Source organism: Canis lupus, chromosome 21, assembly GCF_003254725.2.
Source record: "Canis lupus dingo isolate Sandy chromosome 21, ASM325472v2, whole genome shotgun sequence".
In the NCBI taxonomy this organism is placed as follows: Eukaryota; Metazoa; Chordata; class Mammalia; order Carnivora; family Canidae; genus Canis; species Canis lupus.
In genome coordinates, this window is record NC_064263.1 from 32974521 (window position 1) to 33000394 (window position 25874).

Consider the following 25874-nt stretch of genomic DNA (forward strand, 5'->3'; position numbering starts at 1 on the left):
CCATCATCTTAACCACTGCCAATGAATTCATTTATTCCACAGATACTTACTGGGTATCTACCATATGCCAGTTGCTACTTTGTGAATGGACTGTATCCTTCCCTCATAAATCTAACATTTAGAATTAGCAAATAATTAGTACAATGATGGTAGGTGTTAGGAAGGAAGATAAGTAGAATAAGGGGATAAAAGTGACTGATGGGACTTGGTATTTTAGAGTGGTCAGGGTAAATCTCTCAGAGGACATCTGAGCAGAAACCTGAATCAAAGTAGTAGTTGTCAGTTGAAAAGCCACAAGTTTGGAGTGAGACAGTTCTCGTAACTGCAAACTACTTATCGGATGTGTGGCCTTGGGCAAGTGACTAAATTTCTCTGACATTCAATTTTCCCACCTCTAAACCAGTGATAATCTACACTTGCCTTGCAGAGGTGTAAGGAAAAGGGAGAAGTATGTGTGTAAAGCACCTGGCTTAAGGTCATCTCTGGCATAGACCCACAATATACATGCAGTGGGTTCTATGCTGCCCTTCCTGCCCAGCCAGGAATCTCCCTTCCTGCTCCTGAATCACTGCCTACCTACTCAACTTCCAAAAAAATTAGGACTCCCACGTCCCACTCACATCCCCTGCTGGCAGGATATTGCACTGCAGCCGTCCTCAAAGCTGCCAGTCCCTTTCCTCACCTCTTCAAAAAGCCTTACCTAGGCACTCACCACCAGCCAGTCACCAGAGATGGAAATGAATTAAGAGACCCTCTCTGGACTCTCCAGAGCTCATAACCTAGGGAGTGGGCCCAACACGAAAGCAGCAACAACCCAGAGAGGAGGTACCAGCATCTAAGCAACTACAGGAGCACAATGACAGAATGATTACCTGTGCTCACGGAGGATTAGGGAAGGCTTCATAGTAGGTAACTCCTAAAGTAACCTTGAACAATGAACAGGAAGTAGGCACCAGGGGAAGCATTCCATTCAGGCAGACAGAACATAAAGGCAAAACCAGGAAATCATAAGAAACATTAATTGGTTTGAGGCCCTCTACCTGACCAAGCCACGAAGAATAAAACTGAAGGAAGCTGGTTTCCAGGACCCTCATAAAGCTCTACGACCTACCATCCTGGGAAAAACAAATCCTTCTCTCAAGAAAAAGCTTTTTTTCCTTGAGGGCAAACAGGGTCTCATGTGCCCTATGTTCCCATACCTGGTCTTCTTACCCTTCAAGAAATATCCATCTTGTCTCACTCAAGTGACCTTTGCAACCCCAGCCAGGTCTCTTCCCCTCTGTGCTTCAGCCTCTTCTTCTGTGGAACGGGTAAATAACCCTTATCTACATCCTTCTCAAATAACCAGTTGAGTTAACAACTATGAAAGCTCCTGATGCTGCAGCAGGGAGGACTCAGGAGACCCTGAGGGGGCACCCTGGGCAGCTGAGGGAGGAGACAAGGCAATGCCACAGCTCTCACACTGATCTTCTCACATGGACCAAACCATACCTTCCGCCACCCACTGCTCACAAACCCCCATAAACGCCAGGGATCCATGCAGTTTTGTTTCAGGTGTTTTATTAAGTGGGCCATACTGTAGCTGGTTTCTAGGTTGCAAAACAACATAAATTTAACAATAATAACATAGCCAGTTAGACTGTGACAAGCTTTTTCCTTCCTTAAAAACAAAGAAAAAAGAAAAGAAAAAAAGATTTAAAACACACAATGGAGGGTTAAATAAATAATAGGAAAAAAAAAAGAAACAGAAAACCTGTTAAAACATGCTTATGTTTACTTCTGTGCAGCTGTGTGCCAAGAGGAAATGTGATCTTCTGCACGACGGTGCATCCCGGCATGTCTCCGTTCCAAATAATACTGACAGAAAAAGCAAAGATGTGGGACTGACTCATCAGTGCTTGCAGAGGCACTACTAAAAATCCCTTTGATTGGAGCTTAGGGCTTCCTGCTCAGCACACCTGTGTGTGGCCCGTGAAAGCCAAATATCCATAACAATGTTAATATAGAAAACATTAGTTTAAAAACAACGTGGAATGGCCTCATGACCGGGCGCAGGTGAAGAAGCAGAACTGCCCCACCCGTGCACCGCAGGCTCAGTCCGAGGAGGCCGCAGCTCCCAGCACGCGGCCACGGCGAGGGAGGGCACCAGCTTCAAAATAAGCGGCACCAACCTCGTCTCCCTCTCCCTATCACTCTTTCACATGAAAGTGTGTAAAAAGCAAATCAGCAAATAAACTCTAAAATAGATTATTTATTCCAAAAATCCTCTACTTTTCTTTTTTACAGTGAGTGTACATTTCCTCTCTGTCTCCTGCACAACTTGCTTAAATCCCCTTTGGAAGAAGGGTCAGAGCCGCAGGGTGAGTCTCTCTTGGTCCTGCTGCTAGCTGGTGCTGGGAGGTCAGATGTCGATGCCCTTGACAAGGGATGTCTCCAGTGTGATGTTGAACTCCTGCAATGTCTGCAGCACGCGGATCAAGGAATTGACAAGTGTATGGTCTTTGATTAGCGCCACATCCTCATACATGTGTGCGGTGATGGGGCAGTCGGCCAGCAAGGCAATCCAATGGTGTAGGAGGTGATCTCTGGCAGGGAAGGGTCAGTCCAGATGGATCAAAAGGGAAGGGGAAGGGAGACAGTTAGTACAAGGCCAAAGGGGAAACTTTCTCCATCACTCCTTGAACAAAGTCTAAAGCTGGAGAAGTAGACAGCTCCCTCAAACCCCTCTCCATCTCTTAAAAATGCTTGACAAAAGGCCTTACATGGCTTTAAAAGGCTCCTACTAGGGACTACTCAACCCCAGGGACACCAACACAAATTGACCCACTTACCTGCCACTAGGTCCATATGTCCTCCCCTGCCTTCTTCTGCTCCCCTAGACAAGCCCACAACCAGCCAGACACCAGGTCCAGTCAGCACCACCTCTTCCACCTCAAAAGCCAATCTGTCTCTGACCATTACTCCTTACCAGAGCTATCACCACCTGTAATAATCCTAAGAGCTCACATCCACATAGCACTTGGCATGTGCCAGACACTGTTTTAAGAGCTTTAACCTTCATAACAACTCTATGATATGAGGTAGGTGCTATCAGTGTTATTATTAGCCCTTCTTTATAGATGAAGAAATTGAGGTAGCCATAAGTTAGGGAGCTTATCCAAGTTCGTATGGCTAGTAAGGGGCTGATCTGAGAATATGAACCTAGTGTATCTGGTTCCAGAGTCTGTTTTTAACAACTATGCCAACTTCTTCCCTTCCTTGCCCCAAATGAAGTACTGCCTTAAGTTTATTTAGCATTCATGTTCTCACCTGACCCACTGGAATAGCCCCTAACAAACTGCCCACTCAGATGCATACCATCCATGGTTATCACATTACTATCATTTCAGTCCCATGATAGAACAACTCTGTCCTCATATGGACGGATCCTCTGTCCCAACTCCCCAAAGCCCCCAGCCTCCTTTCAGCTGTCTCCTACAACTGCCCTTCCCATGTTTACCTGTTATTTCCTAACCCCAAATCCTCTGCTAGTTCTGTCTGCTTCAAACTCCTTCTCCACTTCTACCCTTCCATTATGACTCACCTCAAATAGCACCTCCTCGCTTCTCTGATCTTTCTCCTCTACAGCTTCAGAATAACTTATGAATGCATGTTTCCTTTTGGGTCTCTCACAACCTTCTGCCTTATACTGTATTTAATTAGGTCAAGCAACCTTCTAAATGGTAGGAACCACGCTTTATTCAGCTCATTCCCACTGTCTTCCATAAGGCCTAGTGCATTCGAATCTTTGTTGAAGGAATGACTAGATAGAACTCTGCTTCAAATTTCACCAGTGGGATGTTTTTATTTCTTTCCACCAAAATGTCCCCATCCAGTCACACACACTCTCATCCCCAGCCCTCCACATCTCTACACATAGACTTTGTACATGGAAATGAAGGACCCCCAAAGCCTCACTTGCCCAATGACCTCTGGTCATTAGCCACTCCCACCCCCTGCACTATACTAGGCTCCACCTCCAAGGCTGGGTGCTGTGCATTCTGGGCCACAAGGCTGCATGCAGTACCTGGCTCCCAAGCACACCAGCATCTGAAATTTGCCGTCCTTGCCTATGTTCCGGGGAGTATTATTGATTGCAGTGACAAATCGGCAGAAGTTCCGGGCCCTTGTATGCCAGTTTTCCTCAGGGACAAGTTCGTTCTGCTCCAAAGTCTCGTAATAGGTTTGTGCTTTTTCTGTGAAGAGTAGAAAAGCTTGCCAATGACAAAGGCTTTCAAAACCAACCTATCCCTGAGTGTCCTGCAGGCCATTAGCCATGAGGCTCTCCATGTTGATGCAGGTTAACTCAATGTGAGTAACATGAATGTTCTGACATCACTGGTCCCATTTCAAAATAGAAGGTCCCTATTCTTCTGTTTTAAATTTCTTTATGTGGTCCTTGACTTAAAGATGGTCCTTTCCCTAGTCTGAAGATTAAAAAAAGAAGAATTAGAAAGAAAAACACTCTTGAGGGAAAAAATTCTATTTTTTTTTTTAAGATTTTATTTATTGAGAGAGACAGAGAGAGAGAGAGAGAGAGAGAGAGGCAGAGTCACAGACAGAGGGAGAAGCAGGCTCCATGCAGAGAGCCCGACATGGGACTCAATCCTGGGTCTCCAAGATCACACCCCAGGCTGAAGGTGGCGCTAAACTACTGCGCCACCGGGGTTGCCCAAGGGAAAATATTCTTGCATGAAAATTTTCCAAGTGGGTACACCCAGGGCTGGGGCTCCAAATACTATCAACTGGCCTTTTGGATCAACAAGGAGAAAGTGTGAGGACTCATGACTAAGCTTCCAAGAAAAGCCAGAGCAGGGCAGCCCAGGTGGCTCAGCAGTTTAGCACCGTCTTCAGCCCAGGGCCTGATCCTGGAAACCCAGGATCGAGTCCCATGTCAAGCTCCCTGCATGGAGCCTGCTTCTCCCTCTGCCTATGTCTCTGCCTCTCTTTCTCTGTGTCTCTCATGAATAAATATATAAAATCTTAAATTAAAAAAAAAAAAAAAGCCAGAGCAGGGCACCTGGGAGGCTTAGTCAGTTAAGTGTCTGCCTTTGGCTCAGGTCATGATCCTAGGACGGAGAACTTGCTTCTCCCTCTGCCTCTACCCACCCCCAGCTTGTGCTCTCACTCTCAAATAAAAAAATGAATGGGGCCCTACGACCCAGCAATTGCACTGTTGGGGATTTACCCCAAAGATACAGATGCAATGAAACGCCGGGACACCTGCACCCATCAGGGTGTTTCTAGCATCCTGGCTTGGCTTCTGCATCTCAGAAACATCTAGCAGGATGTTTCTAGCAGCAATGTCCACAATAGCCAAACTGTGGAAGGAGCCTCGGTGTCCACCAAAAGATGAATGGATAAAGAAGATGTGGTTTATGTATACAATGGAATATTACTCAGCCATTAGAAATGACAAATACCCACCATTTGCTTCAACGTGGATGGAACTGGAGGGTATTATGCTGAGTGAAATGAGTCAATCAGAGAAGGACAAACATTATATGTTCTCATTCATTTGGGGAATATAAATAATAGTGAAAGGGTATATAAGGGAAGGGAGAAGAAATTTGTGGGAAATATCAGAAAGGGAGACAGAATATAAAGACTCCTAACTCTGGGAAACGAACTAGGGGTGGTGGAAGGGGAAGAAGGCGGGGGGTGGGGGTGAATGGGTGATGGGCACTGAGGGGGGCACTTGACGGGATGAGCACTGGGTGTTATTCTGTATGTTGGCAAATTGAACACCAATAAAAAATAAATTTATTATAAAAAAAAAAATGAATGGGGCAGCCAGGTGGCTCAGCGGTTTAGTACTGTCTTCAGCTGAGGGCCACGTCAGGCTCCCTGCATGGAGCCTGCTCCTCCTCCTTCTGCTTCTCTCTCTCTCTCTCTGTCTCTCATGAATAAATAAAATCTTTAAAAATAAAAATAAATTTAAAAATGAATGAATGAAAGAAAGAAAAAAGAAAAAAAGAAAGAAAGAAAAGAAAGGCAGGCCAGAGCAAACACAACAGATCTAATTTGAGAGTCACCTGGCTTGGCTTCTGCATCTCAGACTCCAGTGGTCAGCACTCACATTATCTTGGTGAGTCCCCATGTTTCTGCATGCTTTTCCCAACCTCACACCCTGGCTCAACTCACCCAGGAAATCCCAAATGAAGACATTTTTGAAGAGCCGGGGAGATTTAAATCCATGTTGGAAAGCCTGTTCCAGGGCCGAGACAAGGCCACATTCTCCACAAAGCAACAGCGTCAGACTGCCTCGCTATATAAGGAAACAGGAGAGAATGCCAGGCTTGCCTTAGCCAAGCTACCTTCCCACCACTGCTTCCCCAAACCCACAGTCCACACCTGGAGGGCAGCAAAACACTGGCTAGCACATCCTATCTCCCCTAGCACCTGGCACAGTGAGTGGCACAGAGCAGCTATCAGTGAATAGCTCCCAAACAGACAATGGATCTAGGTCCCCACTAGAGGGACAAAGCCAGAGTGACCACTACTCAGGGAGGCCCAGGCAAATCCAGAAGAGGACAGAAATATACACTGTTCATTAGGGGCCCAGGGACTCACTGGGTCATTAGTGTGTAAGGAAAACAGGGTAACCCAAGGCAGCAGCCCCTAAGGAAAGGTGCTCCATGTCAAACTAAGGCACATACTCTAGAGCTCTGGGTTATCCACACTACATGGGCCTGGAAAAAGATAATTCTCTCTTATTCAATGTAAAGTCTTGGGTTGGAGGGCAGGAAGCCTTACCTCTTTCTCGGGCTTATGGAAGTGCTTCACAATGCCATTGACTGCCTCCCCGATGGACTCCTGGATCTGCCCAGTGTTCAGCTCTGATAAAAATCAAGCAGACATCCCTAATCAATCTCAGAGGCTAGTCATGCTTAGCTGACTGAGCATAATGACTGAGGACACAAAAGCGCTCAAAGGAGAGGCAGGAGAGCCTGGACCCTAGGAAGCTAATACCTTAAGAGATGCTGGTAAAGTTTATTTTCCATTTTACCCTGGAACTTCTGGCAACCAAAAGAAGGTCAAGACTTGATTGTAAGCCCCAGGAATGAGGAAGGAGAAGGCCAGAAGGTAGATCCCTTTCCTCTCTGGAACTATATATAAGTTAGTACAGAGGACCTAGGCCGGGATGCATGAGCTCTCCTCTCTCCTTCTAGGCCTCTAAGGAGTGTGACACCCCACCCCCGACACACATACACATAACACACACACACACACACACACACACACACACACACACACACACGGATTCATGAGAGGAGGGCAACAAATGCCTGAGGCTGCTTTGTAGGCAAAAGTAGTTTCTGAGGTAGATGCACAGGCTGGAGTCTGGACTCCCACATCAGGGTTCCCAGACACCTCACATTCCCCACCTGGGTGGCATGAGGGCCCAGCCCCTCCTACTTACTGGGCTTGTTGTTGGGTGAGATGGTAACGAGCCTCCGGATGACACTGGGAGACTGCTGCAGGGGTGGGGTCCGGCACGGCCTCTCATCCACCTCAGGCTGGGATGTGAGCAGCTCCCCAACCAGGACCCGCTCCAGGCTCCCATCATCTATGCCCTTCCCCAACCACCGACCACATGGGAACCTAAAGATCAAGCAATGGCTTGTCAGAGCTGCTAACTCCTCCAGTATCCTTCCCCTTGCTGCTCAGCAAAAGCCATCAAAATGCTAATCCTTGGAGATGGGCTCTGAAACCAGACTGGGGATGCCTCAAGGCCCTGTTCATCCATCCCACTGTGCATCACTGAGAAAACCACCAGAATGATGGGTGGCCTGGAAACTGTACAGTAACATCATACATCTTAGCTTGGAAAACCCTCCTATTTCTTTTCAGATGCATGAGACAAAGCCAAATAGGAAGCACCTCAGTCCACCACAACTTAAAGGGTCTCCTTGAGAATTCCATATACCAGGCATCAAAACCAGCCCCTATAGTATACCTTGCCCACTATCTTAGGGCACAGCTGAGGGAACACTTACTTGTACGTATGTCCTGTGATCTCATTCCTGACCATCACATACTCCACCAGCCACTTGGCATACAGCCCAGAGTTATCATGGCCTATCTGTACTGTAGTGAGCTTTCCCAGATTCTGGCACTGTGAAAGAACAACCAAATAAAGAAGGCAGGTAGGTCAAGAAAATAAGAGAAAAGAGAGGCACTACTCAAAGGCACAGATCTGACTGACTGTTTGCAACCTGGCCCCATAATATTTATAGGGTCAGGCTGGTGGTAGAGCACTCTCATGACAGGGAAATGATTGAGAAAGAAGATGCTACTATCTGAAGGAAGAACAGGCCCTAGGAGCAGAAGGGTCTGAAGTGGGACAGTGGTCTGAGATTCAGAGGTCTCTGTGAACGCTTGTGCTCAGCAACTAAAGGAACTCTTGGGAATTTCTCATCATGGCATAGGCAGGGAGTTACGCAAGTCCAGATGGATAAGTGCCTTCCAGCCAGATTGCTTAGACAGGAGAGGCTCCCTCATTCTTGGGTCAACCCTTGGCTCCAGTCTCTGATCATCTCAGAACAGGTCAACTGTGCTAATGCATTAACACTATAAGAGCAAGACCATCATAAAACCCTGCAGAAAACTCCCATAAGCAGCCTTTGCAAACTCAGATCCCCAAAGAGCCTAGGGTTGTGGTCCCTGGGTAACACATACCTCGAAGGTCATCTCTAACACGTTCCTGGGAATCTGCAGGATCTGTGTCTCACCCAGTTCTCCCGAAATGCAGATCCATGGGTTGGCGGTGAACATGGAGCCCCCCAGCTTCTTGCTTGGTACAATCAGGATATGGTACGGGATCACTGTTTTGGGGAAGCCACAAAGGCATTGAGGGGGGTCAGAAATCCCTCCCATACCTGAAAGGGCCCTGACCTGCCTGCCCAGGTGTGCTGGCATGATTGCAGCCCCCGGTGTACTGGCCTCAGCAGAGGCAGGAACAGCAGGTCCCAGGACCTAGTCTCTGGCTGGCTTAGCCAATCCTACCCTCACTCTCACTCCTCTCAGGGTTATCACCCAACCATCAAAGATCCAAGCACATCTACAGGCTCGGAGCTAAATGAATTTGTTCCTTAAATAATAGCACCAACTCCACATTGTATTGAATTGCTTTTTAGAGCACTTTTCAATCTGTCATCTCATGAACTCTAATAACAATCTCCAGAGAAGTCTTACAATGACTTTCTGAAGCACTGAAACAGAAATAGTTTCCCCTGAGTCTCCTAAGTTCCAGTCCAGTGCTGCCTCTCCTGCGGCCTACAAAACTCATCTCTGAGAGGGAGGATGGGTGTCATACAGAAACAAGAGTCCATGCTGCTGAGGTTGCTGAGTCACCAGCCAAACAACTAGCCATGGGGCAAATTCAGATGCTAACTCTTATTGAAAAGAGCATCCTGGCACCAAAGAAAGATGAAGCTCCAAGGATCTTCCTTAGACCATACTGAACCCTCCTTCCTCACTCTGCAAATAGGGAGACAGGCCCATAGCAGGGGTCAACTCTGCTCACAGAAACCTAATGAGTTAGGGCAGAGCAGGGCCTGGACCCATATCTCCCACCACAACTTGGAGTTAGTTCTGTTACTTCAGGAAGAATTATTTTTCCCTGGGGGTTGGTCTGAAACCTTCTAGGATGTTGAATGACTCTCTCAGCCCAAAACAAAAAGGAGATTTCTTTATAAGTGTGCAAAGAAGGCAGTGAACTTCACCATACCACCCGACTCCACTCCACTTTCATTGCCTTAGGCCCCCAGAGCAGTGCCGAGGACAATAGTGACAACATCATGGCCAAAAAGACTGAGCTCCCCACTTCAGAATAAGAAAAAGAAGCTTCAGAGAAAAAACAACCTCCACTGAGGGCAAGTGCACGTCTCTCCTACAGAAGAAAAAGGCAAATAGAAAGTACAAGTGACAATCTTTCTTTAAAAAAAAAAAAGGGAAGGGACAGTGAGTTAGCCTTAGGGAGGCTCATGAAGAGTGGCACTGAGAAGGCTAGTGGGGAGCACAGGGCTACTCACGGATAGTTGTGAAGACATTGGTGAAGCAAAAGTAATCGACGGCATTGAAAGAGAGGAGGTGATAGAGGAACTGCTCCTTCTCGTCGTCACAGCGCAGGAAGGCATAGCGCTTGTACAACTTTCTGTCGGAGAGGAGGCAATATATCAGTCCCCCAGCCAAAAGGAGGGGAAAGAGGCTAGAATTACTCAGTTCTGGAAGGAGACAGCTAAGGGAAGAATAAGATGCCAAGCTTCAAGTTCATTAGAACCATCTAAAAAAGGAACAAAGCCAACTACTCCATCTAAATGAGGGCTAGAGGGAAAGTGGCTGAAACTATAGCACGAACAACAAAACCAAACTCTACCTGTGTCTAAGGATTCATGTTACTACAATGCAGTGTCAGAGGTCATGTGATCTCCTTTCCTAAACAGGGGGCTGGAACTGTCACCCCTCAAGGATGGCACAGGCCCTCTCAGGCTTCTAACTAAGGGCATCACTCCAGTGTGTGGTATGAGAATAGCAATGGCAGGAGGTCTTTGATCATCATTCATTTGCAGGGCCAGTCTCAGACCCTCAGCAGACATAAGAATCATGAGTCAAAACACTACTGCGAATGTGAATGTAAGCCCAGGACAGCTTCAGAGTCAATAAAGGGAATTAGGTCACAGACTAGGAAGAGCTGCATACATGATGTTCTTCCTTCTTTTTAAACTTTCTCCAGTCCCCATTCCCATTCCCACTTACTCATCAAAGGCCAACTCCCTTTGCCTGACATTGTAGACCATCTACAACAACAATACCTTCCCCAAATAGAGGGGACATGAAGAGCCAAGTGCACAGGCCTTTGGCAGAGAGAAACACTTATGGCTTAAAGAGCCATAAGCTTCAATGGTCCCAGATGACCACAGAGGCCTAAAGGACAGCACGAATTTAGATGTTGCAGAAGAAAGAGAAGGACAGGGTGTGGAAACCAGTTTGGTTGGATCTGAGGGCTCAGAGAGAGGATCATTTAGCAATGAGGCTGAAAGGTTGGGCTACGATCAAATGAAGGAAGGCCCTAAATAGTTAGGCTGAAGAATTTGCAACTTGCCCAAGTAATAGGTTTCTGCAATCTACCCTAGAAGTAAAGGGAAAGCCACAGCTGATTCCAGAAAATTTAAATTTAGTGCAGCTGAGGGGTGAACAGGGCCTAAAACTGAAAGTAAGGCAGTAGCACTAGATAAGAAGATAGGTGGATGCAGAGGCAAAGGACCTGAAATGTGCATGTGGAAGGTAAAGCAGAGCAAGGAGTCAAACTGGACCCCAAATTTCAGACTAGGTAGGGAGGAACGAGGGTGTTCAGGGAGAAGAGTCATGACATTAACAAAATATTTCAAAGAAAACTAGTTATGGTGAAGACTCTATGAACCTTGCTTCTGTTCTCTCTGAGATAAAGGTAAGATACCTGAATGGAAATAAATGCAGGGCTGGAGCTCAGAAGAAAAGTCAAAGCCACAGCGTCAGATGTGGAAGTCACACAATAAGTAGCAGAAGTCATGAGAATGGGTGAGATCACTAAGTGAGAGAGAAAGCGTGAAAAGAACATATGTACATGCAGAGAACTGAGGACTATGGTAGCCAACATCCTGGAAAGGGTAGGGGGAGAAAAAGAACAGGATGGTATGAGGTCACAGCAGCCATGCAAAGTGAGTTTCAAGGTAAGAGGGACTACTACACTGTATTAGTCACTGCAGGCAGGTTAAGGAAAAACAATGTGAGCTCACTATATAGGAGCTAACTTTCTCCCCTACACCCTACAAGCCCCCTTACCCTGCCTTGACCTTATACCCTTCTCCATGCTACAAACAGTTTTGGAGGCCACCTGGAAATCCCAAAGATTAGGAACATTCTATCTAGATATCCTCTCTAAGGCTGTCCATCTCCTCCTGTCTATGTAGCTATGCACACATTTTGTGTGCCCAACTGAATATCTACAAGGTGCTTGGCAACATGTACATTCATGCCCTCAAAAGCATATTGTAATAAGCAGCAAGCAACTAGATAATGACAATATAGCCCATCAGTGGTGAAGGAAGTTTGAATACATACTATGACAAACGCTATGGGAACCTGGAGGAAGAATGGACCAAAGTCTCTGGGATGTCTAGACAAACACTAGCAAAGAAAACTTCTGACTAGGTCCTGAAAGGACTAAAAACATTCTGAGAAGGTTGAGTAGTATGATGTAGCTGGAGCTTCAAGCAGACTGAAGAGAAAGATAACAGAGAACAGAATGAAGGAGTAAAGGGCCCTTTTTTCTCCCCTATGCCCCATTCAAAATGCAATCTGTGGCAGTAAAACTTATTTCCACTCACTGGAGCCAGAATATAAGGTGGAAAGTTTCTAGTACTGAGTAAATTCTGAGCTTATCTCCTTTTAACAGGGCTATAGCTTATTAGCCTGACCAGTCTGTGCCCCGTTTGCACTTAACTGGGCCTTTATGCTCATACACACCCTAGACCTTTCCACTGTCCCAGACTTCACAAAGTTCTTGTGCTTGACCCCCTTTCAGATGCTTCTGTCCTCCTACTGGTGCCACCCACACTGGCCAGCAGGAAACACTCCTGCCCTATCCTGCTACAGGGGCAAATTTTTTTATTTTAAACCACACACAACTGCCCCTAAAATCTGGTGTGCAAACACCTCCCTTCCAAACTCCAGGCTTACATATTCACGTGTTCCCTCTTAGTTGTTCTCCTAATCTCCAAATTTTTATCCCTAAGCCTTTTTGTCCCTATAGGGAATCAAATTTAAGTGTTTTAAGAATTGCTGTTTCATAACCTCTCAAAGTGAGCTCTCTAACCTATCAAGGTTTTAAACCTAGTTCTTGCTGTGGTTTACACACACAATAAATATAAACCATTATATTTTAACTTTGAATAAAATGAGATTCTGCAGTTTTAATCCACTTGTTACACAAAAGGCCCACTTCTCTGCTTTATCATCCTTGGGAAAGTCAAATAATAAAGGATACCATGAAAAAGATGCCTAAGTAAATTAAATGCTAAACAAAAATGCCCAACAGGCTTGCCAATGAAGAAAGAGCCAAACATAGATAGGAAAAGTAGGTAAGTGGAGGCCTAAGTGGCACAGAAGGGGGACAGTCTTCCTTCCCACTCCTCCTCTGGTAGCTAGGGTACAAAAAGAATACAAAGAATATCAAATCCAGAGAAGGGAACTATAGGTTTAATGGCCCCTGGGAGCATGAGAGCCATGGAATCTCTCCTCTTACTCCTTCTAGGTAGAAAGTGTGGAGAAAAAAAAAAAAAGTATGGAGAAAGGGGGTCTCGGAGGGCCACTGGAAAGCCCTTTTAAGCTCCAGGGAGACTCAGGCAGGGCCCAGAAAGGAAGAGCAAGAACTGGGTTATTTTGGGCTGGCCCCTAGCCTCAAAAAAGATCAAAAGAGATTAGGGGATATTAGAAACTCCCTTTTCATTCCCTAATCCTTTCTTCCCCAGGACAGGAAAGAGGCCAAGAAAATGCCCTGTGCCTAAGAGGAATACAAGTTACCTGAGTGCAGTAAGGAGAGGAGAGCCCCAAAACTCTAAGGTTCCCAATAAGGACCCCATCCGTCTCACTACCTCTTTAAGAAAGCTATTTAGGGACATGCATTTGAGAAGGTAGGAAGAACAAACATAGCAGAATTTTTCTTCTATAGTTACAGAGGGGAAAATCTTCCCTTTTCATATGCAATTTGAGTTTAGCTGAATGAATACAGCAGAAATGAGACAGTGAATATTCTTCCTCCTCATACAAGGGTTCCCAAACCCTCCCCACGTTCCTAGGAACTGGTCTACTCCAGGTAGAATCGCCTTACTTGGTGAGCTCATGGTCTGAGAGAAGCTGCTTCAGGTGTCTGGAAAGTAATTTTTTTTCCATGGACAGTCGCACCCATGCTCTGGCCTTTCCCACATCAGTCTTGATTTCTCCAATGTTCTGGATGTGCCTGAAGGGAGAACAGGAAAAAAGAGGTGGGGAGTGGGGCAGAAGAGGAACTCACTACCAATACGTCCCCCTGCAAAGCCAAGGAAGCCTGGTAAGACAATCCTATCCTATTCTGGTGAAAGTCTATCTCTCTCGTTCTCTAAATCCTGGACTTCCATGTGGCTTTGCAGATAGGCACACCACAATTTGCAAGGGCAGGAGGCGGAGGGAGGAGGATGTGTGGGGGGTGGTGACAATACAGCTCTCAAAAAACCAGGCTAACCCTGGAGCCTTGGGATACTCTGCTATAATTCTCCAAAAAATGTCAGGAAACCCAAATGCTCATACAACTGCATCATGAAGGACAAGACCAATGATAAGGGCTTCCGGGTTAATGGAGATGGTGTAGAAGCCCAAGTCACTGAGACCCTATTTAAAGCAGACACCTAAGGAGCAACTAGAAACAGGCTTTTAGTGGCTTATTATATATGAACCCAGACAAACCTCATATCTTGAATGAGGGAGATTCTCAGGGGAGACATGACCGAGCTGGCATCAGATTTCCTCCGTTCTGAATCAAGAAGTATTCCTAGGACAAAAAAGTTGGTCATGTCCCAAGAGATCTGACTATCCAAAGAGCTGACTACCCAAATTTGTACAGGAAATAGTTGGTTACTTTGGTAGCACTTGGTGTTTCATGAATATTTATTAAGTACTTACTAGGTATCAGATGTTATAGTTTTATACATATGATCTCATTTAATCCTCTAACAGCTAGATATATCTTTACTTCCATTTGAACCAATCTTTACCATTAGGATAAGAACATCCAAGAAAAGTAAACAAACTTCCTGGCAGAGAGAGGAAAACGAAAGATGGTACAAAGAGGAGATGCTGCCAAGAAGTACAGGAAGGAGGGGAACTGTCCTGGAAGACAAGAGCCTTGGCTCCTTATCTGGCCTATTCCATGAAGGTACTGTGTGATCTTGAGTAAATTCAATTCCTCTCTGGATCCTAGGTTCCTCTTCTTGTAAGGGGCTAGATTAGATAATCTCTGGGATCCCTTTCAACTTTGATATTTTTATTAAATTAGAAATGGAAAAGAAGTGCTAAGGGATCATTCATACCAGGGCTTGACTCTGAGGAGTTCCAAGGTAGGACATATTAACAAATAGGCTCTGTTAACTGATAGGTTATCTCAATGCCCATCTTGGAGATATGAAACAAACAATTAAAAAAAAAAAAAAAAAGAAACAATTCTGAAGACAACCTGCTCCAAACATAGGACACCAGTACCACACAAATTCATTAAAAACCTAATGTCATTCTAAGACTGTCCTCTTGCTGATAAAAATCTTCTGTATCACCGATCAAAGGGTATAGAAACAAGGACGTCTGGCTGGCTCAGTCAATGGAACATGTAATTCTCAATCTTGGGGTCATGAATTCGAGCCCCATGCTGGGCACAGAATTTACTTTAAAAAAGTGGGGTGGGTGGTATAAAAACACATAATGAAAGCAAACCCCATGGCTTTGGCACACTGTGGTTAGACAGCAGAGTAGCTTAGTATTTAAAAACGGAAACATTATACAGCAAAGATTTCACTGACTTAGAAGAATCTACTCCAGTGGGGGATGGGAAAGTGGGTGGAGGGGGTTTTCCCCAGTGGTGCAGAGACCATCTTACCTGATGTACTAAGGCTTCCTGATGTGAGTTTTCTCTGACGGTTTTCCTGGTAATGTAACAGGTGGGACCACAAGGCTGATTTCCCCTGGAATCAACACAATGGAGAAACATATCAATTTAGATTTCAGAGGCCAAGGCATCCAGTGAACAGAGTCATGGATAATTTTAACATATAGATACAGGATTTTACTAAAAAGTATCTGTACTTATCTCAATGTACACCCAGATGCAATATATACAGATATATCCTCCTACTAAAATGCAGGAGAAATGTAAAGAAGAATGGAAAGGAACAGAAAAGAGAAATGGTCTACCACTTCAAACAGGAAGGACATGGCCAAAAAGACTCTGTGAATGGACCAGTGGATAAGAAAGAAAAAGTAAATAACCTATTAACTTCTGAGTTGGCTAAAGGCCAGTTTGAGTAGAGCATGATAGCTTCTGTACAGAGGAGCTAATATCCAATCTACAAGATTTTATGATAGCTCCTGAATTTCCTAAAATATTTAAAGGCACTATTGTCCTTAGTGCAGGCTGAGAAGAATAAGCTGTCACCTTACTACTGAAGGTAAAACTGAAGAAGCCTGCAGGAAGGTAGACTGGTATTAACTGTAGTCAATATAACAGAACCTTATTAGCATTTGGAAATCTAAGAGTTGCAGTTTAAACTATTTGAGACATGTAGTAATTTGTCATTTTACCAAGGGACAAATCTGATAAGCATTTGCAAGCCTGAGGTAAGGGAGCAATTTGCTTTGGTGGTGAGTGAGCCCACCTGGCCACCCAGGCACTGCTTTGTCTCTTTCTAGTCATCCTGCAGTACACAGTATCCCTTGTTATATAATTAAAACTTTTAAATTCATGGTAAATGTTTCTATATAGCTCATATTATGTAAATGTGGTATTATGCTTGTTTTAGTAACAGGATTTATTATAACAATTTTATCAGTGACTTTAGTTCTGTGTTTTAGAGAAGTGACAGTAGTAATAGAAGCTACCATGCCCCGAGACTTGTTACAAACTAACCACTATGTTAAATGTTCAAAATATAACATTTTATCTAATGCTCTCAACAATCCTACAAGATAGGTACTTCTATCCTCATTCTCTTTAGAAAAGAGCATATTAAGCATCAGAAGATTAAGTAACTTGTAAAAGATTACACAGATAGTAGTAAGCATAGTGTTGAGATTCAAGCTTCAATCTAGTGTCAGAACTATTATTCTTTTTTTTTTTTTAGAACTATTATTCTTTATAATGATGTCATATAGACTGCCTGGAAGAGATCATTTAACTTGTAAAGTTATACACTCTGAAGAAAATTTTATGTTCTTAGATGAATGAGGATTTAAGGTCTCAAGATTTGTCCCCTAAGAATACTGAGGATCTATATTGTTTCTATTTGATAGCTTTTAGAAGGAAAAAATCAAGCATTTGAATGAAAGAAAACCCTCATCTGTAGATCAGCAAGGTGTTAACATAAATTTGCCGTTTGGAATATCCTGCAAGAATTAACCAACTTAAAAGAAAAAAAGATTTAACCACCTTAAAACAAAGTCCAATAACCATAAGGGTAATTTTTTTTTAAAACACACAAGTTAAAACTAGAAAAGACTTTTTTATTATTCATTAAAAAACATTTGAGGGATCCCTGGGTGGCGCAGCGGTTTGGCACCTGCCTTTGGCCCAGGGTGTGATCCTGGAGACCCAGGATCGAATCCCACGTCAGGCTCCCAGTGCATGGAGCCTGCTTCTCCCTCTGCCTGTGTCTCTGCCTCACTCTCTCTCTCTCTCTCTCTCTCTCTCTCTGTGACTATCATAAATAAATAAAAATTAAAAAAAAAATTTGAAAAAAATCAATGTTCAACAACATCAATGAGACAACTTCTATACACTAACTGGTATATTGACACAATATATGTGAAAGACAAAAAAAAAAGAAAAGAAAGAAAGACAATACAAGAGCTTAAAATACACTCTTTGACTTAGTAATTCAATTTCCAGAAATTCATCCATCTATCTACCAAAACCATTAGAGTACACTCCTAAAAGGGCAGGGACTTCGGCTTATTCATCACTGTATCCCCAAAGTAGGCTCCTAAAAGGGCAGGGACTTTGGCTTATTCATCACTGTATCCTCAGAATCTAGGAAGACTAGGAAGGCAGCCTCTCTTAACGGACCTGTGCAGACATGACATACACTAAATACAGCCAGTCACCAGAGAGCCCTCACATGCAACGATGCCGAAGAGCCAAAGGCTAGAGCAACACCACCCTGCCACACCAGAAGAACACCCTGGCTCATGGTAATCCTACAGGAAGGAGAGCACAGACAGGAGTAGGAGACTAGCAGCTGGGCTGAAGCTTAGTGACAGGGCACTAGGGTCTTTGTAGTTCAGGAGACATGGGTTATTCTTTTCCCTGTTTTGCACAGAGGTTAATTGAGACTGCAAGGTTCAGTTTAACCTAACTAACCATTTGGGGTAGTTTTATAGGGATAGCAAGATATAGATAGCACCAGATTCTCCAAGAATGTCATACACAGAAGGTGAGAAAAACCCCATTTTCATTTACCCAAAGGGCTGCAGTTACAAAACCAGTATGAAAAACCAAACCTCACCTCCTATTGTTAGAAAAATATACTAGAGAAGGATGCCCATCTCCTTGAAAAATGTCACTGAAAGCCAAAGAGACGGGATCCCTGGGTGGCGCAGCGGTTTGGCGCCTGCCTTTGGCCCAGGGCGCGATCCTGGAGACCCGGGATCGAATCCCACATCGGGCTCCCGGTGCATGGAGCCTGCTTCTCCCTCTGCCTGTGTCTCTGCCTCTCTCTCTCTCTCTGTGACTATCATAAATAAATAAATAAATAAATAAATAAATAAATAAATAAATAAATAAATAAATAAATAAAAAAAGAAAAATGTCACTGAAAGCCAAAGAGAGTTGTGAAGATAACAGAACTTCTTATGAGGACTTGCTGAAGGCAGCCCTGGATGCAGGCAGTCATGGCTAATAACAAAATTTAAGAAGCTAGCAGCAAAAACTGCTGCTTGGGTTCTAATTGCTAGGTAGATAAAATAGGTAGGACATCAGTAGGGTATCCTCAGAAAGGGGAAAGAAGATCACTTTCTGAGAGTGAATTTGGTCACAATGTGGGTGATTGCAAGATCATGTATAATCTGCATGATAGAGACCAGGTAACCAGGTTAAAACCCTTGGACTGGAATATAACCAAAGAATGTCTCAGCAGGAGGCAGGAGCTCTAAACAGATGCTAGCAAAGTGAAAGCCTAGGAGAACATGTTGCAGAAACCCAACATACATAGTCACAGTCAATCCTCAGCTGAATATGTATGTGTCCCTGAGGGTATAAATGCCCTGCCAAAAAGCACATACACTTGCTCCCTCTGGTGACACCGTCAGTGTTTCACTTTTAGTGCTCCAAATGCAGTATTGAGACCTCAATTTAAAAGTCCTTGTTATTTTGTATTAGTATTTCACTACACAAGTAGCCTCTATCCTAAGAAAGGAATCAAATGGGTTCCAAAAAATATTCCTCACATATGGGAATTTGTGCAGAATATGGTTGCAAAGCCTCAGAGGACAGGTTTAGAACATGTTTATCATATGGTATTATTTCTTAAAATGCAGGAGAAGGCTCACTAATTCTCTAGAAATTTTTATGGCAAACATTTTAAAGTTTTGGGGGGCATATATTTTACCGAAAAGATGAAGAGCTCAACTATAAGTGCCAGGTCCGTTCAATTTAAAGGAAAATGTTAAAATGATTATATATATTATATTCATTTGTTATACAGAAAAGGAAAGAAACAGGAATTCTTCATGTAGAGCATAGCATAATTAGCCATCATAGGTTATATATTTACAGCATGCTAGGTATTTGTTTTTATTACATCTAATTATCTTAACTCTCAAAGATAGATTTGATTAATTCCACAGTATGGATTAAAAGTTACTGGAAGTCAAAAAAAAAAGAAAAAAAAAAAAAAAAAAAAGTTACTGGAAGTCATCCAGTGGAGCTAGGATTCAAATCCCAGTCTGACTGATTAGACTCCAAAGCCCATAGTATTGCTATTTATACTACAGGAGTCTCAAAATTTAAGGAACATGATACACAATTTTTAGCACTATAAAAAATTTATAACCACATTGTTGCTTACAATATTGAAAAATCAGAAACAACCTGACTAGTAATAAAGGATTGATTCAAAATATGGAACATATATACAATGGATACAGTAACTAAAACTGAAATCTGAGAAGAGTAATAACCTAATAACCACAAATATTTATATAGCACCTCTCAAATTCCAGGCTCCAAGTGTAGCACTTCACCTAAACTATCTTACCAAATCTTCGTAAGAATCCTACAGAGGTGGGTACTTTAAAGAGTCCATCATATATAGGATGAAACAGAAGCTTAGAAAAAACTAGGTATCTTGATCAGTTTCATAAAGTTATTAAATAGGAATCAAACCCACATCTATCTGGTTCATAGTTTGAGCTCTTAAACACTATAGTATCACCTAGAAATTAATTAAGGACATGGGGAAAAAATGAGGTTAAAAAAAAGCAAGTTACAAATCATTATGTATAGTATATTCCCATCTAAATTTTTAAAAACAGTTTTACTGAGATATAACTCACATTACCATAAAATTCACACTTACAAAGTATATAATTTTGTTACAAATAAAGCCCTGGTTTTTAGTATGTTCACAGAATTGTACAACCATCACCATCTTAATTTGAGAACACTGTCATCACCCAAAAAGAAACCCCATGCCCATTATCAGTCACTACCTATTCCTCCTTCCCTTCAATCTCTGACATCTCCTAATCTATCTTCTATCTATAGATTTGCCTATTCTGGACGTTTTATATAAATGGGATCATACAATATGTGGTCTTTTGTGAATGGTTCTTTTCACGTAGTATGTTGAACCACGTATCATCCTTCATTCTTTCTACGACTAAATTATATTCCATTGTATAGATATACCACACTTAGTGTATCTACTCATCAACTGATGGACTTTTGGGTTGTTCTACTTCTGGCCTATTTGGAATAATGCTGCTATGAACATCTGTGTAAATGTTTTTATATAGACATATGTTTCCATTTATCTTGAGTACATAGCTAAAAGTAGGCTCACTGTGTCATATAACACCATGTTTAACATTTTGAGGAACTGCCAGCTATGCTCCAAAGTGGCTGCACCATTTTACATTCCCATCAGCAATATGTAAAGGTACTAATTTCTCCAGATCCTTACTAACCTTGTTATTGTCTGTCTTTTTTTATTTCAGTTATCCTTGCGGATGTGAAAAGGTATCTCATTGTGGTTGGATTTTTAAATATCCACAGTATATGGGTATATGTGCACAGAAAACTGTTTTGAAAGACAGATATGGTAGACTGTCTCTATACCCATGACAGTGGCACTCCAGAAGGGCAGAGATCTTGGTCTGTTTTGTTCACTAAGGTATCTCAAGTGCCTTCAACAATAATGCCTGGCACAGTGTCAACCCTCAATAAACACTGGCTGGATACTTGTATGTATTTTCTAATTTATCCATATTAAAACTGCTTTTTAAAAAAAAAAAAAAAGAAGAAGATTTTACTATAAAGAGAGAGAGAATGAGTGGGGAGAGGGACAGTGGGAGAGAATCTCAAGCAGACTCCCTGCTAAGCACAGAGCACGTTGCAGGGCTCAATCTCTATGAGATCTCATGGGGGCATAACCCATGAGTTCATGACCTGAGCTGAAATCACAAGTCAGACACTTAAAAATCAACTGAGCTACCCAGGCGGCCCTAAGACTGCTTTTTAAAAAGATTTCAAGTTGTTTTCAAATTTAAACATACGTAAAAGTTGTCCATCTTGACTAGCTATTCAAAACAGAGTATTTTGAAATAAGGAAATTCTCTGGTATGCATTAAAAATCAATCTTACTCCATCTCCTGCAGTCCTTTCTCAAATCTTTAGACAGTTAAGCTATCTGTATATAAAAGAAATGTTAATGACACACCTTTTTCCACTGGGAATGTACAACTAGCGAAGGACCCTTAAGAGTACATTTGGTACTTAGGATCTCTAAGTTCTCTCTTACTTTTGTGTCCCATCTCTAGATCAGGGCCAGCTGCCAAAAAGGATCTATAAATTTGGCCTCCAGTTCTATTTACAATAAGGAAGATACCACTCTAAAAATGTCTAACAAACACAGAGATTCAGGAACTATATTTTTTAAAGAAAATAGTTTGAATAAATAAATAAATAAAAATCTTTAAAAAGGGGTGGGGGGCAGCCTGGGTGGCTCAGTGGTTTGGCGCTACCTTTGGCCCAGGGCAGTGATCCTGGAGACCCGGGATTGAGTCCCACATCGGGCTCCCTGTGTGGAGCCTGCTTCTCTCTGCCTGTGTCTCTGCCTTTCTCTCTCTCTCTGGTCTCTCATGAATAAATAAATTTTTTAAAATCTTAAAAAAAGAAAAAAAAATCTTAAAGAAAAAGAAAATAGTTTGAATCACATTTATTTACTTATTTGTTTGTTTAGCTATTTTAAGTTTTATCCCAAAAATGGCAAGTACCATTTTTCAAAGCTAGTCAACTGGAAGAGTACGGGAAAGCTAGCAAGTGAAAAGAAAAAGACAATTTGCTCAGCAGGGAGAGTCTAGACATTCCTTACCTGCTTTACTTGTAGCCCATGACTCCAGATCCTCTCTAGAAGGTCACAAAGGCTGGCAATCAAGGTGTTCTCCTCCACCCCTGTGATGTTCACCTCCCCATGCCCTAGTTCCACAGCCTCTCGGCCCATCTTCTCCACCAGCATTCTCTTGGTCTACAAGGAATCAGTCAGTAGGATTAGATAACCACAGTGAGCAGGATCATATGCAACTGGAGAGGGCTATGGTGACCCACAGAGCACAACTGCTGGGCTGGGAAGGACAAGATGAGTAAGACCAAGAAACATAGAGTATATTTATTCTCCATCATACAGGTCAGGTTATGGTGGAGTGAATTCAGTTAGATAAGATAAGAACACAACAATCACCGTATGACCCTGGACAAGTGATGCCATCACTCTGGATTAATTTTTTGCATTTATGAGATGAAGAGTTGAATAAAACTCTTTGGTCAAAGTCACTTCGACATTATTGTTTAACTGATCTTACCAAACAAACCTTCCAACATTTAAGGCTAGAAATACATCTGAAGTACCTGTCAAAGGATAAAAAACTAAGGACAAATAATTTACCTTTATTTTTTCTTTCAAATTTTTATTTAAATTCAAGTTAGTTCACATATGGTGTAGTATTAGTTTCAGGGGCAGAATTTAGTGATTCATCAGTTGCATATAACACCCAGTACACATCACAAGTGCCCTCCTTAACACCCACCACCCACTTATCCATCCTCCCACCCACTTCTCCTCTACCAACCCTCAATTTGTTCCCTATGGTTAAGACTCTCTTACGGTTTGCCTCTCCCTCTGTCTTTATCTTATTTTTCCTTCCCTTCTCCTATGTTCATCTGTTTTGTTTCTTAAATTCCACACAGGAATAGGAAATCGCATGGTATTTGTCTTTCTGACTTATTCCACTAGCATAATATACTCTAGTTCCATCTGTGTTGTTGCAAATGGCAAGATTTCATTCTTTTTGATGATTAATATCCCATTTGTGTGTATGTGTATATATATATACACACACACACATACACATATATATACACCACATCTTCTTTGGAATGATTAATATCCCATTTGTATGTGTGTGTGTATATATGACATACATAGCATACACACACACACATATATATATATATAAACACACCACATCTTCTTTATCCATTCATCTGTGGATGGACACTTGGGCTCTTTCCATAATTTGGTTACTGTTGATAGTGCTGTTATAAACAATGGGGTGGGCAGCCTGGGTGGCTCAGCAGTTTAAGCGCCTGCCTTATGCCCAGGGCGTGATCCTGGAGTCCCAGGATCGAGTCCCATGTCAGACTCCCTGCATGGAGCCTGCTCCTCCCTCTGCCTGTGTCTCTGCCTCTATCATGAATAAATAAACAAAATCTTTAAAAAATAAGTAAAAATAAACAATAGGGTGCATGTACCCCTTCAAATCAGTATTTTGTATTCTTTGGATAAATATCCAGTAGTACTATTGCTGGGCCATAGGATAGTTCTATTTTTAACTTGTTGAGGAACCTCCATACTGTTTTCCAAAATGGCTGCACCAGTTTGCATTCCCACCAATTTCTAAGAGGGTTCTCCTTTCTCCACATCCTCACCACCATCTGTTATTTCCTGAGTTGTTCGTTTTAGCCATTCTGACCGGTGGGAGGTGGCATCTCACTGTGGTTTTGATTTGTATTTCCCTGATGCTGAGTGATGTTGAGCATCTTTTCACATGTCTGTTAGCCATTTGTATATCTTCTTTGGAGAAATGTCTCTTCATGTCTTCTGCCCATTTCTTGATTGAATTATTTGTTTTGGAGCATTGAGTTTGAGATGTTCTTTATAGATTTTTGGATACTAGCCCTTTATCTGGCATTTACAAATATCTTCTCTATTCTGTGGGTTGTCCTTTAGCTTTGTTGGTTGTTTCCTTTGCTGTGCATAAGGTTTTTATCTTGAAGTCCCAAGGAGTTTCCAGTTACCAGAACTGTCTCACTCCAAGCCTATGGCTTTTCCACTGAAAATACTACAACGCTTGACTCAGGTACTCTGTTCAGATGTCCTCAGACTGACTCACCCTGACCACTCTAAAATGTCTGTGTTCTTCTCTAGGATTTTGATAGTTTCCTATCCCAGTTAGATCTTACATCCATTTATTTTTGTGTATAGTGTAAGAAAGTGGTCCAGTTTCATTCTTCAAATTGCATGTGGCTATCCAATTTCCCAACACCATTTGTTGAAGAAACTGTCTTTTTTTCATTGGATATTCTTTCTTGCTTTGTTGGAGATTACTTGGCCATAGAGTTGAAGGTCCATTTCTGGTTTCTCTATTCTGTTCCATTGATCTATGTGTCTGTTTTTGTACCACTACCATACTGTCTTGATGAGTACAACTTTGTAATATAGCTTGAAGTCTGGGATTACTATGCTTCACGCTTTGCTCTCCTTTTGACATGACTTTGGCTATTCAGGGTCTTTTCTGGTCCCATACAAATTTTAGAATTGTTTGTTCTGGTTCTGTGAAAAATGCTACTGTTATTTTGATACGGATTACAATGAATGTGTAGATTGCTATGGGAATATAGAAAGTTTAACAATACATGTTCTTCCAATCCATGAGCGTGGAAGATTTTTCCATTTCTTTGTGTCTTCTTTAATTTCTTTCATAAGTGTTCTATAGTTTCCAGAATAATTTCTTTTAAGTAAAAATGTTCAAATTCTTGTTATAAACCAAAAACACACACTGTATAATGATAATTGCAACTTTTATTACTATGTGCGAGGCACTGTATTAAGCATTGTAACTCTATAAGTATTATTATTGTTTCCAACTTACTAATAAGGAAAGAGGTCAGAGGACTTAAAGAACTTGCCAAAATTACTCAGCAAAAAAGTAGCAGATCTGGCCTCTGAATCTAACTCTGCCTGAGTTAGTTCCTTAGAGTCCTTAACCAAGATTTACTTAGGTTATAAATTTCTGACACACAAAAATCTAAAGAGCAAGAAGAAAAATCACCCCTAATTCTGCCTTTGAGAAGCAACAATTCTTAATATTTTGGCACATTTTTTCCAGTGTTGTTATTTTTAATGCTTTTATTGTAAAATAGACCTCATATACATGTATTATGGTGTATGTATATATCATATCTATATATCTATATATTACACACACTATTACAACCATCACCCAAGCTAAGAAATAAATCATTGTCCATCCATACCTTTGAAGCACCCTATGTGTCCTCTCTAATAACCTTTCCACTCTGGAAGTGAGCGCTATCTTGACCTACACACAGTAGAACTACAGAAAAGCAAAAAAATGCTTACCACCTAGATTTGCCTTGCTAATAAACAAGGTAGTTTACTTTTGCCTACATGTTTTCTTTTGTGATTTGCTTTTTCACTAAACTTTGTTTGTGAAATTCACACACATTGATAGGTATAACTGTTGTCCATATCCAT

At 42.3% G+C, this 25874-nt stretch overlaps 1 protein-coding gene across 2 annotated transcripts in view; it reads right to left on the reverse strand.

The window, feature by feature from the left end:
* Nucleotides 1-1543: 1543 nt before the first annotated feature.
* The window catches only part of DENND5A (DENN domain containing 5A), a 108188-nt gene continuing 83857 nt past the window's right edge, over nucleotides 1544-25874 (reverse strand). For both annotated transcript variants that reach the window (XM_025459437.2, XM_049098764.1), the window contains 12 exons: nucleotides 22413-22565; nucleotides 15707-15791; nucleotides 14524-14608; nucleotides 13913-14041; nucleotides 10077-10198; nucleotides 8722-8867; nucleotides 8040-8158; nucleotides 7463-7644; nucleotides 6796-6878; nucleotides 6184-6307; nucleotides 4067-4235; nucleotides 1544-2585 (listed from right to left, as the gene is read on the reverse strand). In XM_025459437.2, the coding sequence (XP_025315222.1) occupies nucleotides 2402-2585; nucleotides 4067-4235; nucleotides 6184-6307; nucleotides 6796-6878; nucleotides 7463-7644; nucleotides 8040-8158; nucleotides 8722-8867; nucleotides 10077-10198; nucleotides 13913-14041; nucleotides 14524-14608; nucleotides 15707-15791; nucleotides 22413-22565 (1581 nt within the window). In that variant the 3' untranslated portion in view covers nucleotides 1544-2401. The remainder of the gene's footprint in view (nucleotides 2586-4066; nucleotides 4236-6183; nucleotides 6308-6795; nucleotides 6879-7462; nucleotides 7645-8039; nucleotides 8159-8721; nucleotides 8868-10076; nucleotides 10199-13912; nucleotides 14042-14523; nucleotides 14609-15706; nucleotides 15792-22412; nucleotides 22566-25874) is intronic.